The sequence below is a fragment of the Salmo salar genome, chromosome ssa03 (assembly GCF_905237065.1).
Source record: "Salmo salar chromosome ssa03, Ssal_v3.1, whole genome shotgun sequence".
In the NCBI taxonomy this organism is placed as follows: domain Eukaryota; kingdom Metazoa; phylum Chordata; class Actinopteri; order Salmoniformes; family Salmonidae; genus Salmo; species Salmo salar.
Genome location: NC_059444.1, coordinates 40,387,004 through 40,399,382, shown reverse-complemented (window position 1 = coordinate 40,399,382; position 12,379 = coordinate 40,387,004). Strand labels below are relative to the sequence as shown.

The 12,379-nt window shown below is 43.4% G+C and overlaps 1 protein-coding gene across 2 annotated transcripts in view; it reads right to left on the bottom strand.

The window, feature by feature from the left end:
- The window catches only part of LOC106599971 (serine/threonine-protein kinase STK11), a 77,386-nt gene that overhangs the window by 23,178 nt on the left and 41,829 nt on the right, over positions 1-12,379 (bottom strand). For both annotated transcript variants that reach the window (XM_014191302.2, XM_014191304.2), the window contains exon 4: positions 3,944-4,033. In XM_014191302.2, the coding sequence (XP_014046777.1) occupies positions 3,944-4,033 (90 nt within the window). The remainder of the gene's footprint in view (positions 1-3,943; positions 4,034-12,379) is intronic.

The following is a 12,379-nucleotide window of genomic DNA, read 5'->3' as shown; positions in this document are numbered from 1 at the left end:
AGAGTGTTTATGTGCCGTTTAATATGACATATAGCTTTTTTGAAATGATCACCTTTGTTATTTATTAAAATACTTTCCATTTAAATCATATGGATTGCTTTCAATACTTCAAACCCAAAATGGTAGGTCCACTTAGTCAAAGATTTTATGGTGATTTTAAACAAAACATTTATGAAGCTAATTTGGAGAGACAGTTTTTCTTTCCTTCCTGTAAGCGTGTTAACGGTTTTTAGCGGAGTGGCTGGAAAGAACGTTGAGCGCCGGAGCAAAAGGATGTTGAGCGCTGATGAGCAGAATTTCCAACCGCTCAACTCCGCTCACATACTGTGGCTAGGCTGTATCGGCAATAACCTGTTAGGGCTAGGGGGCAGTATTTGCACGGCTGGATAAAAAAAATGTACCCGATTTAATCTGGTTACTAATCCTACCCAGTAACTAGAATATGCATATACTTATTATATATGGATAGAAAACACTCTAAAGTTTCTAAAACTGTTTGAATGGTGTCTGTGAGTATAACAGAACTCATTTGGCAGGCAAAACCCTGAGACATTTTCTGACAGGAAGTGGATACCTGATGTGTTGTATTACCTTTAAACCTATCCCATTGAAAAACACAGGGGCTGAGGAATATTTTGGCACTTCCTATTGCTTCCACTAGATGTCACCAGCCTTTACAAAGTGTTTTGAGTCTTCTGGAGGGAGATCTGACAGAACAAGAGCCATGGAACGATGATGGCCCATTAGACACCTGGCGCGCGAGTTCATGTTGGGTACCCTCGTTCCAATACGTTATAAAAGAGTATGCATTCGTCCACCTTGAATATTATTCATGTTCTGGTTAAAAAAGGCCCTAATGATTTATGCTATACAACGTTTGACATGTTTGAACGAACGTAAATATATTTTTTCCCCTCGTTCATGACGAGAAGTCCGGCTGGCTTAGATCATGTGCTAACAAGAAACGATTTCCTCAACATCAATGCCATAGTAAAACGCTGTTTTTGGATATAAATATGAACTTGATAGAACTAAAAATGCATGCATTGTCTAACATAATGTCCTAGGAGTGTCATCTGATGGAGATTGTAAAAGGTTAGTGCATCATTTTAGCTGGTTTTATGGTTTTGGTGACCCTGTCTTTGAATTGGCTAAACATTACACACAACTCTTGTAAATGTACTGTCCTAACATACTCTAAATTTATGCTTTCGCCGTAAAACCTTTTTGAAATCGTAAAACGTGGTTAGATTAAGGAGATGTTTATCTTTCAAAGGGTGTAAAATAGTTGTATGTTTGAAAAATTTGAATTTTGACATTTATTTGGATTCAAATTTGCCGCTCTTGAAATGCACCTGCTGTTGATGGAGTGCACCACGGGGGGGACGCTAGCGTCCCACCTAGCCCATAGAGGTTAATAGATGCCATTGGAATATGGACTTCTCCTGATTCTGAGATGAGCTGCATGTGGTGGTCATGTGGATCATCATTCTACCGAATGCACTCCAGCCTATTCGTATTGCAATATGAAACATTTCAATGATCAGAAAAAAAAGCTTCATCATGACCACGAATTTCTCTGGCCCAGCCAATATTGGAATCCTGACGCCGCAGAGAGAGCAGCAGTGAAAGGTGCAGACACGCACAGTTAATCTTTCTTAACACAGCACCGCAAACCCAAAACACAGAATGAGGCCCAGCAGCAGTCGGGCCCCATCGGATTCGGGCTGAGAACTCTTATACGTCTGCTAATGGTATACAGTGCATTCGGAAAGTATTCAGACCCCTTGACTTTCTACACATTTTGTTACGTCAAAGCCTTATTCTAAAATGGATTCAATATTTTTTCCCCTCAAATATACACACAATACCCCTTAAATGATAAAGCAAAAACATGTAGAATTTTTTACAGATTAAAAAAAATATATATTACAAAACTGAAATATCACATTTACGTAAAGTATTCAGACCCTTTACTCAGTACTTTGTTGAAGCACCTTTGACAGCAATATCAGCCTCAAGTCTTGGGTATGACAGTACAAATCTTGGCATAGCTGTATTCGGGGAGCTTCTCCCATTCTTCTCTGCAGATCCTCAAGCTTTGTCAGGTTGGATGGGGAGCGTCGGTGGACAGCTATTTTCAGGTCTTTCCAGAGATGTTCGATTGGATTGAAGTCCAGGCTCTGGCTGGGCCAGTCTAGGACATTCCGAGACTTGTCCCGAAGCCACTCCTGCAATATCTTGGCTGTATGCTTAGGTTCCTTGTACTGTTGGAAGGTGAACATTCACCCCAGTCAGAGGTCCTGAGCATGGTACCAGGTTTCCTCCAGACGTGAGGCTTGGCATTCAGGCCAAAGAGTTCAATCTTGGTTTCATCAGACCAGAGAATTGTGTTTCTCATGGTATGAGAGTCCTTTAGGTGCCTTTTGGCAACCTCCAAGCGGGCTGTCATGTGCTTTTTACTGAGGAGTGGCTTCTGTCTGGCCACTCTACCATAAAGGCCTGATTGGTGGAGTGCTGCAGAGATGGTTGTCCTTCTGGATGGTTCTCCCATCTCCACAGAGGAACTCCGGAGCTCTGTCAGAGTGACCAAGGCCCTCCCTGACCAAGGCCCTACTCCCCTAATTGCTCAGTTTGGCCAGGCAGCCAGCTCTAGGAAGAGTGATGGTGGTTCCAAACTTCTTCCACTTAAGAATGATGGAGGCCACTGTCTTCTTGGGGACCTTCAATGCTGCAGACATTTTTTGGTACCCTTCCCCAGATCTGTGCCTCGACACAATCCTGTCTCGGAGCTCTATGGACAATTCCTTCAACCTCATCGCTTGGTTTTTGCTCTGACATGCACTGTCAACTGTGGGACCTTATATAGACAGGTGTGTGCCTTTCCAAATCATGTCCAATCAAGTTGGACTCCAATCAAGTTGTAGAAACATCTCAAGAATAATCAATGGAAACAGGATGCACCAGGAGGTCAATTTTAAGTCTCATAGCAAAGGGTCTGAATATATGCAAATAAGGTATTTTATTTATAAATTTGCGAACATTTATAAAAACCCGCTTTGTCATTATGGGGTATTGTGTGAGGAAATTGTTTTATTTATTCCATTTTAGAATAAGGCTGTAACGTAGCAAAATGTGGAAAAAGGGAAGGGGTCTGAATACTTTCCAAATGCACCGAATGATACCGTATAATGAGTACATACAGTGCCATAAATGTAACGACAGAAAAGTAAATGTTTCATGTCAAACGATTTAGGACAAATCCATCAAATCACTAACCATGAGAAAGGGTTAAACATAAGTTTTAAATCAACTTGTGAATTTTATTGAATATAGCCATGATCCCACCTTCCCCCCCATTTCTTAATGTAATGACATGAAACAAATATGCGATTATTATCAATCACTTAACAGCTGTAACAAGGTTAAAAAAATAACATTATTTACATGTCTAATGATGTTTTAATAAGAATTAAGTTGATATTTTGCTACGATTGTTGCTTTTTCCAACAGTTTCTTCTTGGGGTCAAAATGACTCCAGTTGGTAATCCATGTATGTTCAATATGGTGGTAGTATGAGGGTTAAGTACCTTAATACCTTACTGTAATAGATTTCCATTCAAATGGGCAAAAATTACTTTTGCAAAAAACTCTCATGCAATAACAAAACAGTCTTAGCTTTATCAGCAATGGAGAGCTCTGCCTAAACTTAGTCTTGGAGTAGACTCTGCACAGAAGCTCAGACAAATAAAATAAAGAGAGATGGCGCAATTGAACAAGAATGGGGGGCTAGAGGCAGAGAGAGATGGCAAAGTAGATAAAGGGCAGGCGAGAACAATAGAGAAATGATGAGTGAGCAAACGAGAGATAGAGCTGTTGAAAAAGAGGAAGAGAAAGAACAGCTGAGGGAGCTGCCGAGAAAGCGAGAGAGAAAGAAACTTACCCGTGAGCTTGAAATACTGGAAATCTTTTCTCTGGGACGCTGTCCAGCATTTCTTGCATCCCACATACGCAATACTCCATCACCATATACGTAAGATGGGCAGTCAAGGGAATACTCAAAACACAACAGGGCAATGAGAAGCATTTACACACTAAAAGTTCCATATTAAACAGCCATTAAAATACAACAGAAAGGGAAAGACATTTTCCTCTAACAGAAAGCATATAAGTAACGAGGGCGGCAGGGAGCCTAGTAGTTAGAGCGTTGGGCCAGTAACCGAAAGGTTGCTGAATCGACTCCACGAGCTGACATGGTAAAAATCTGTCTTTTTGCCCCTGAACAAGGCAGTTAACCCACTGTTCACTGGTAGGCCATCATTGTAAATAACAATTCGTTCTTAACTGACTTGCCTAGTTAGATAGAACGTTAAAATAAAAATATATATATATACACTTTTTAAAGAAACAGAACGCATATAAATTACTGGCTCAGAGTGGGAAATTGATTAAATATGGCATTTGTTTTACTTTAGGTGAGTTTCCCCAAAGCTTTTAGCCAGCAGCAACGCAGGTTATCATGGAACTACAAAATTGATTAGGCAAAAACCAGATATAAATGAATTAGATACTATCTTCAAGAAAACCTCAAGGTCGGGGATGGGTAACTTTGATGTGGGTCACAAAAAAAATAAACTAATCTTGAGGGGTCACAGTTGCTTGCGGGTCTGCGTACCCCCCCCACACACACAGCGAGCAAAACATTTTAGTGCCCCCCTCTTGACAGCGGAATTTTTTTTTACATTTTAGAGTTGATTTCGTTCAATTCTACACATTTTGCCATGGGCTGTAGAGAAAATGCTGCAGTTTTAAAGCAAGTTTGCTGCAACTCTACACATTTTGCCATGGGGCGGAGAGAAGATTTTGTAGTTTTTAATATGATATCTGAGTGAAACTATATCTGATAACTGAGTGAAACAAGTTGAGATAGCTGGCTGGTAAATTAACTTAGCATTCTAAAAAAATAAATGTGGATATGGGCTGACTGACTGACGATCAGTGACTGACAGAGAAACTGCTGATGCACAACCAAATTTCTAAATTGCATCTTGTGTATTCTACTATTCTAGCTTTGAACAGTAAGTTGATACAATGACTGAGTTCCAAAACAGATCCAAGGGCCTTCAAAAGTGGGGGAAGAGAGGGGAGATGAGTGTGAGAGAAAGAGGAGCAATAGAGAAGAGAGAGAAAGAGGAGAAAGAGAAAGAAAGAGAGAGGGAAAGAGAAAGAGAGAGGAGAAGGAGAAGAGAGAGAAAGAGGAGAAAAAAGAGAAAGAGGGGAGAAAGAAAGAGGAGAGAGGAGAAAGAGAGAGAAAGAGGAGAAAGAGAGAGAAAGAGGAGAAAGAGAGAGAGGAGAAAGAGGGGAGAAAGAGAGAGAAAGAGGGGAGAAAGAGGAGAGAAAGAGAGGAGGAGAAAGGGAGAGAAAGAGAGCGAGAGAGGAGAGAGAGAAAGAGGGAGAAAGAAAGGGAGAAAGAGAGGGAGCGAGAAGGAGAGAAAGAAAAAAAAGGAGAAAGAAAAAAAGGAGAAAGAGAAAAAGGAGAAAGAGAAAGGGAGAAGAAAGAGAAAGAGAGGAGAAAGAAAGGGAGAAAAAAAGAGAGGAGAAAGAAAGGGAGAAAGAGGAGAAAGAGAGCGAGAGAGGAGAGAAAGAGGGGAGAAAGAAAGAGGAGAGAGGAGAAAGAGAGAAAGAGGAGAAAGAGGAGAGAGGAGAAAGAGGAGAAAGAGAGGAGAAAGAGGAGAAAGAGGAGAAAGAGAGAAAGAGGAGAAAGAGAGAGAGGAGAAAGAGAGGAGAAAGAGAGGAGAAAGAGGGAGAAAGAAAGAGGAAGAAAGGGAGAGAGGAGAAAGAGAGCGAGAAAGAGAGAGAAAGAGAAAAAGAAAGAGAAAGAGAAAAAGGGAGGGAGAGAGAAAGAGAGGGAGAGAGAGAAAGAGGAGAAAGAAGAAAGAGAGAGAGAAAGAGGAGAAAGAGAGAAAGGGAGAGAGAGAGAAAGAGAGCGAGAGAGAAAGAGAGGAGAAAGAGAGCGAGAGAGGAGAGAAAGAGGGGAGAAAGAGAGAGAGGAGAGAAAGAGGGGAGAAAGAGAGAAAGGGAGAAAAAGAGAGAAAGGGAGAAAAAGAAAGAGAGAAAGAGAGCGAGAGAGGAGAGAAAGAGAGAAAGGGGAGAAAGGGGAGAAAGAGTGAAAGAAAGAAAAAGAGAAAGAGAAGAAAGGGAGAGAGGAGAGAGAGGAGAAAGAGAGCGAGAAAGAGAAGAAAGAGAGAGAAAGAGGGAGAGAGAAAGGGAGAGAGAGAGAGAGAAAGGGAGAAAGAGAGAAAGGGGGAAAGAGAGAAAGAAAGAAAAAGAGAAAGAAAGAGGAGAAAGAGAGGGAGCGAGAAGGAGAGAAAGAAAAAGGGAGAAAGAAAAAAGGAGAAAGAGAAAAGAGAAAGAGAAAGGGAGAAGAAAGAGAAAGAGAGGAGAAAGAAAGGGAGAGAAAAGAGAGGAGAAAGAAAGGGAGAAAGAGGAGAAAGAGAGCGAGAGAGGAGAGAAAGAGGGAGAGAGAAGAGAGGAGAGAGGAGAAAGAGAGACAAGAGGAGAAAGAGGAGAGAGGAGAAAGAGGAGAAAGAGAGAGAAAGAGGAGAAAGAGGAGAAAGAGAGGAGAGAAGAGAAGAGAGAGAGAGAGAAAGAGAGGAGAAAGAGGAGAAGAAAGAGGAAGAAAGAGAGAGGAGAAAGAGAGCGAGAAGAGAGAAAGAGAGAAGAAAGAGAGAAGAGAAAAAGGGAGGGAGAGAGAAAGAGAGGGAGAGAGAGAGAAAGAGAGAAAGAGAGAGAGAAAGAGGAGAAAGAGAGAGAAGAGAGAGAGAAAGAGAGCAAGAGAGAGAGAAAGAGAGAAGAGAGAGGAGAGAAAGAGAGAGAAGAGAGAGAGAGGAGAGAAAGAGAGAGAGAAGAGAGAGAGAGAGAGGAGAGAGCGAGAGCGAGAGAGGAGAGAGCGAGAGCGAGAGAGGAGAGAAAGAGCGGGAGAAGAGGGAGAGAAGAGGGAGAGAAGAGGGGGAGAAGAGGGGGAGAAAGGTAGAAAGAGAGAAAGAGGAGAAAGGGAGAAAGAGAGAAAGAAAGGGAGAAAGGGAGAAAGAGGAGAAAAAGAAGAAAGAGGAGAGCGAGAGAGGAGAGAAAGAGAGCGAGAGAGGAGAGAAAGAGAGCGAGAAAGAGAGGGAGAAAGAGAGCGAGAGAGGAGAGAAAGAGGAGAAAGAGAGCAAGAGAGGAGAAGAGAGAGAAAGAGGAGAAGAGAGAGAAAGAGGAGAAAGAGTAGAAAGAGGAGAAAGAGGAAGAAAGAGAAGAAAGAGAAGAAAGAGAAGAGGAGAAAGAGGAAGAAAGAGAAGAAAGAGAAGAAAGAGGGAGAGAGAAAGAGAGAGAAAGGGAGAAAAAGAAAGAAAGGGAGAAAAAGAGAGAAAGAGGAGAAAGGGAGAAAGAGGAGAAAAAGAAGGAGGAGAGCGAGAGAGGAGAGAAAGAGAGCGAGAGAGGAGAGAAAGAGAGCGAGAAAGAGAGAAAGAGGAGAAAGAGGAGGAGAAAGAGGAGAAAAGGAGGGAGAAAAAGAGGGAGAAAGAGGAGGGAGAAAGAGGAGAAAGAGAGCGAGAGAGGAGAGGAAAGAGAGAAAGAGGAGAAAGAAAAGAAAGAGGAGAGAGAAAGAGGAGAAAGGGAGAAAGAAAGAGAGAGAAAGAGAAAGAAAGGGAGAAAGGGAGAAAGAGAGCGAGAGAGGAGAGAAAGGGAGAAAGAGAGCGAGAGAGGAGAGAAAGGGAGAAAGAGAGAGAAAGAAAGGGAGAAAGGGAGAAAGAGAGAAAGAAAGGGAGAAAGGGAGAAAGAGAGAAAGAAAGGGAGAAAGAAAGGGAGAAAGAGAGAAAAAGAAGAGAAAAAGGAGAGAAAGACGAGAGAAAAAGGGAGAAAGAGGGAGAGAGAAAGGGAGAGAGAAAGAGAGCGAGAGAGAGAGCGAGAGAGGAGAGAAAGAAAGAGAGAAAGAGGAGAAAGAGGAGAAAGAGAGGGGGAGAAAGAGGAGAAAGAGGGAGAGAGAAAGAGAGAGAAAGGGAGAGAAAGGGAGAGAAAGGGAGAAAGGGAGAAAGGAAGAAAAGAAGAGAGGAGAGAGAGAGGAGAGAAAGAGAGAGAGAGAGAGAGAAAGAGATGGAGAAAGAGAGCGAGAGAGGAGAGAAAGAGGAGAAAGAGAGCAAGAAAGGAAGGAAAGAGAGAAAGAGAGCGAGAGAGAGAAAGAGAGAAAGAGGAGAAAGAGGAGAGCGAGAGAGGAAAGAGAGAGAAAGAGGAGAGAAAGAGCGAGAGAGGAGAAAGAGAGAAAGAGAGAAAGAGAAGAAAGAGGAGAAAGAGAGAAAGAGGAGAAAGAGAAGAAAGAGAGGAGGAGAAAGAGGGAGAGAGAAAGAGAGAGAAAGGGAGAAAGAGAGAGAAAGGGAGAAAAAGAGAGAAAGGGAGAAAGAGAGAAAGGGAGAAAAAGAGAGAGAGAGCGAGAGAGAAGAGAAAAAGGAGAGAAAGACAAGAGAAAAAGGGAGAAAGAGAGAAAAAGGGAGAAAGAGGGAGAGAGAAAGGGAGAGAGAGAAAGAGGAGAAAGAGGAGAAAGAGGAGAAAGAGGAGAAAGAGGGAGAGAGAAAGAGCAGAGAAAGAGGAGAGAAAGAGCGAGAGAAAGAGGAGAGAGAAAGAGGAGAAAGAGAAGAAAGAGGAGAAAGAGAGAAAGAGGAGAAAGAGAAGAAAGAGAGAAAGAGAGAGAGGAGAAAGAGAAGAAAGAGAGGAGGAGAAAGAGGAGAAAGAGGGAGAGAGAAAGGGAGAAAGAGAGAGAAAGGGAGAAAGGGAGAAAAAGAGAGAAAGGGAGAAAAAGAGAGAAAGGGAGAAAGGGAGAAAAAGAGAGAAAGAGAAGAGGAGAAGGAGAGAGAAAGAGGAGAAAGGGAGAAAGAGAGAAAGAAAGGGAGAAAGAAAGGGAGAAAGAGAGAAAAAGAAGAGAAAAAGGAGAGAAAGACGAGAGAAAAAGGGAGAAAGAGGGAGAGAGAAAGGGAGAGAGAAAGAGAGCGAGAGAGAGAGCGAGAGAGGAGAGAAAGAAAGAGAGAAAGAGGAGAAAGAGAAGAAAGAGAGAAAGAGGAGAAAGAGGAGAAAGAGAGGGGGAGAAAGAGGAGAAAGAGGGAGAGAGAAAGAGAGAGAAAGGGAGAGAAAGGGAGAGAAAGGGAGAAAGGGAGAAAGAGGAGAAAAAGAAGAAAGAGGAGAGCGAGAGAGGAGAGAAAGAGAGCGAGAGAGCGAGAAAGAGATGGAGAAAGAGAGCGAGAGAGGAGAGAAAGAGGAGAAAGAGAGCAAGAAAGGAGAGGAAAGAGAGAAAGAGAGCGAGAGAGAGAAAGGGAGAAAGAGGAGAAAGAGGAGAGCGAGAGAGGAGAAGAGAGAGAAAGAGGAGAGAAAGAGAGCGAGAGAGGAGAAAGAGAGAAAGAGGAGAAAGAGAAGAAAGAGGAGAAAGAGAGAAAGAGGAGAAAGAGAAGAAAGAGAAGAGGAGAAGGAGAGAGAAAGAGGAGAAAGGGAGAAAGAGAGAAAGAAAGGGAGAAAGAAAGGGAGAAAGAGAGAAAAAGAGCGAGAGAGCGAGAGAAGAGAAAAAGGAGAGAAAGACGAGAGAAAAAGGGAGAAAGAGGGAGAGAGAAAGGGAGAGAGAAAGAGAGCGAGAGAGAGAGCAGAGAAAGAGAGGAGGAGAAAGAAAGGAGGAGAAGAGAAAGAAAGAGAGAAAGAGGAGGAGAAAGAGAGAGAAAGAGGGGGAGAAAGAGGAGGAGAAAGAGAAGGGAGAAAGAGGAGAAAGAGAGCAAGAGAGGAGAGAAAGAGAGCGAGAGAGGAGAGGAAAGAGAAAGAGAGAGAGAAAGAGAGAAAGGGAGAAAAAGAAGAAAGAGGAGAGCGAGAGAGGAGAGAAAGAGAGCGAGAGAGGAGAGAAAGAGAGCGAGAGAGGAGAAGAGAGAGAGAGAGCGGAGAAAGAGAGAAAGAGAAGAGAAAAAGGAGAGAAAGACGAGAGAAAGAGAGGGAGAAAGAGAGGGAGAGAGAAAGGGAGAGAGGAGAGAAAGAGAAAGAGGGGAAAGAGGAGAGAAAGAGAAAGAGGGGAAAGAGAAGAAAGAGAGGAGGAGAAAGAGAAGAAAGAGAGGAGGAGAAAAAGAAGAAAGAGAGGAGGAGAAAGAGGAGAAAGAGGGAGAGAGAAAGAGGAGGAGAAAGAGGAGAAAGAGGGAGAGAGAAAGAGGAGAAGAAAGAGGAGAAGAAAGAGGAGAAAGAGAGAGAAAGAAAGAGAGGAGGAGAAAGAGGAGAAAGAGAGAGAAAGAAAGAGAGGAGGAGAAAGAGAAGAGAGAGAAAGAAAGAGAGGAGGAGAAAGAGAAGAGAGAGAAAGAAAGAGAGGAGGAGAAAGAGAAGAAAGAGAGAGAAAGAGGAGAAAGAGGAGAAAGAAAGAGAGGAGGAGAAAGAGAAGAGAGACAGAGCGAGAGAGGCGAGAGAGGAGAGACGGAGCGAGAGAGGAGAGACAGAGCGAGAGAGGAGAGACAGAGCGAGAGAGGAGAGACAGAGCGAGAGAGGAGAGACAGAGCGAGAGAGGAGAGAAGAGCGAGAGAGGAGGGACAGAGCGAGAGACGGAGAGAGAAGGAGAGAGAGAGAGAGAGAAGAGACGAGCGAGAGAGAGGGAAGAGCGAGAGGAGAGAAGGAGAGAGAGAGGAGAGACGGAGAGAGGAGAGGAGAGAAGGAGAGAGGAGAGAGAAGCGAGAGAGAGGAGAAAGGAGAGAGAGAGAAGGAGCGAAGAGAGGAGAGACGGAGGAGAGGAGAGAGACGGAGAGAGAGAGGAGAGAAGGAGCGAGAGAGGAGAGACGGAGAGAGAGAGAGAGACGAGAGAGAGGAGAGAAGGAGCGAGAGGAAGAAGCGAGAGAGGAGAGAAGAAGCGAGAAGGAGAGACGGAGGAGAGAGAGAGAGAGAAGAGACGAGCAAGAGAGAGACGAAGCGAGGAGAGAGAGCGAGAGAGGAGAGAACGGAGCGAGAGAGGAGAGAAGAGAGAGAGAGGAGAGACAGAGCGAGAGAGGAGAGAGAGCAGAGAGGAGAGAAAGAGAGGAGAGAAGGAGAAGAGAAGAGGAGGAGAGACAGAGAGCGGGAAAGAGCGGGAAAGAGCGGGAAAGAGGAGGAAGAAAGAAAGAGAGAGAAAGAGGAGAAAGAGGAGAAAGAGGAGAAAGAGAGCGAGAGAGGAGAGGAAAAAGAGAGCGAGAGAGGTGAGGAAAAAGAGAGCGAGAGAGGTGAGGAAAAAGAGAGCGAGAGAGGAGAGGAAAGAAAGAAAGAGAGCGAGAGAGAGAAAGAGAAAGAGAAAGAGGAGAGCGAGAGAGGAGAGAAAGAGAGAGGAGAAGAGAGAGAAAGAGGAGAAGAGAGAGAAAGAGAGCGGAGAAAGAGAGGAAAAAAAGAAAGGGAGAGAGGAGAAAGAAAGAGCAAAAGAGGAGAAAGAAAGAGCAAAAGAGGAGAAAGAAAGAAAAAGAAAGAGGAGAAAGAAATAGAGCGAAAGAGGAGAAATAGAGAGAAAGATGAGAAAGATGAGAAAGAGAGAGGAAAGAGAGAGGAAAGAGAGAGAGGGAAAGAGCGGGAAAGAGCGGGAAAGAGGACGAAGAAAGAAAGAGAGAGAAAGAGGAGAAAGAGAGGAGAGAAAGAGGAGAAAGAGGAGAAAGAGAGAGGAGAGACAAGGAGAGACAGAGCGGGAGAGGAGAGACAGAAGAGAAGAAGAGACAGAGAGGGAGAAAGAGCGGGAAAGAGAGGAAAGAGAAGAAAGAGAAGAAAGAGAGAAGAGAGAAAGAGAAAGAGGAGAAAGAGGAGAAAGAGAGAGAGAGAGAGGAAAAGAGAGCGAGAGAGGTGAGGAAGAAGAAAGAGAGAGAGGAGAGGAAAGAGAGAGAGAGAGGAGAGGAAAGAAAGAAAGAGAGCGAGAGAGAGAAAGAGAAAGAGAAAGAGGAGAGAGAGAGGAGAGAAAGAGAGAGAGAAGAGAGAGAAAAGAAGAGAGGAGAAGAAAGAGAGAAGAGAAAAGAGGAGAAAGAAAGAGAAAGAAGAGAAAGAAGAAAGAGAGAAAGAAGAAGAAAGAAGAAAGAGAGAAAGAAGAGAAAGAGGAGAAAGAGAGAGAAAGAGAGAAAAAGAAGAGAAGAAAGAGAGAGAAGAGAAAGAAGAGAAAGAAAGAAGAGAGAAGAGAAAGAAGAAAGAGGAGAAAGAAAGAGAGAAAGAAAGAGAGAAAGAGAGAGAAAGAGAGAGAGAAAGAAATTAAGAGAGAAAGAGAGAAAGAGAGAGAAAGAAAGAGTAAGAAAGAGAAAGAAAGAGAAAGAGAGAGAAAGAGAAAAAGAGAAAAAGAGGAGAAAGAAGGAGGAGAAAGAGGAGAAAGAAAGACAAGAAAGAAAGAGGAGAAAGAAAG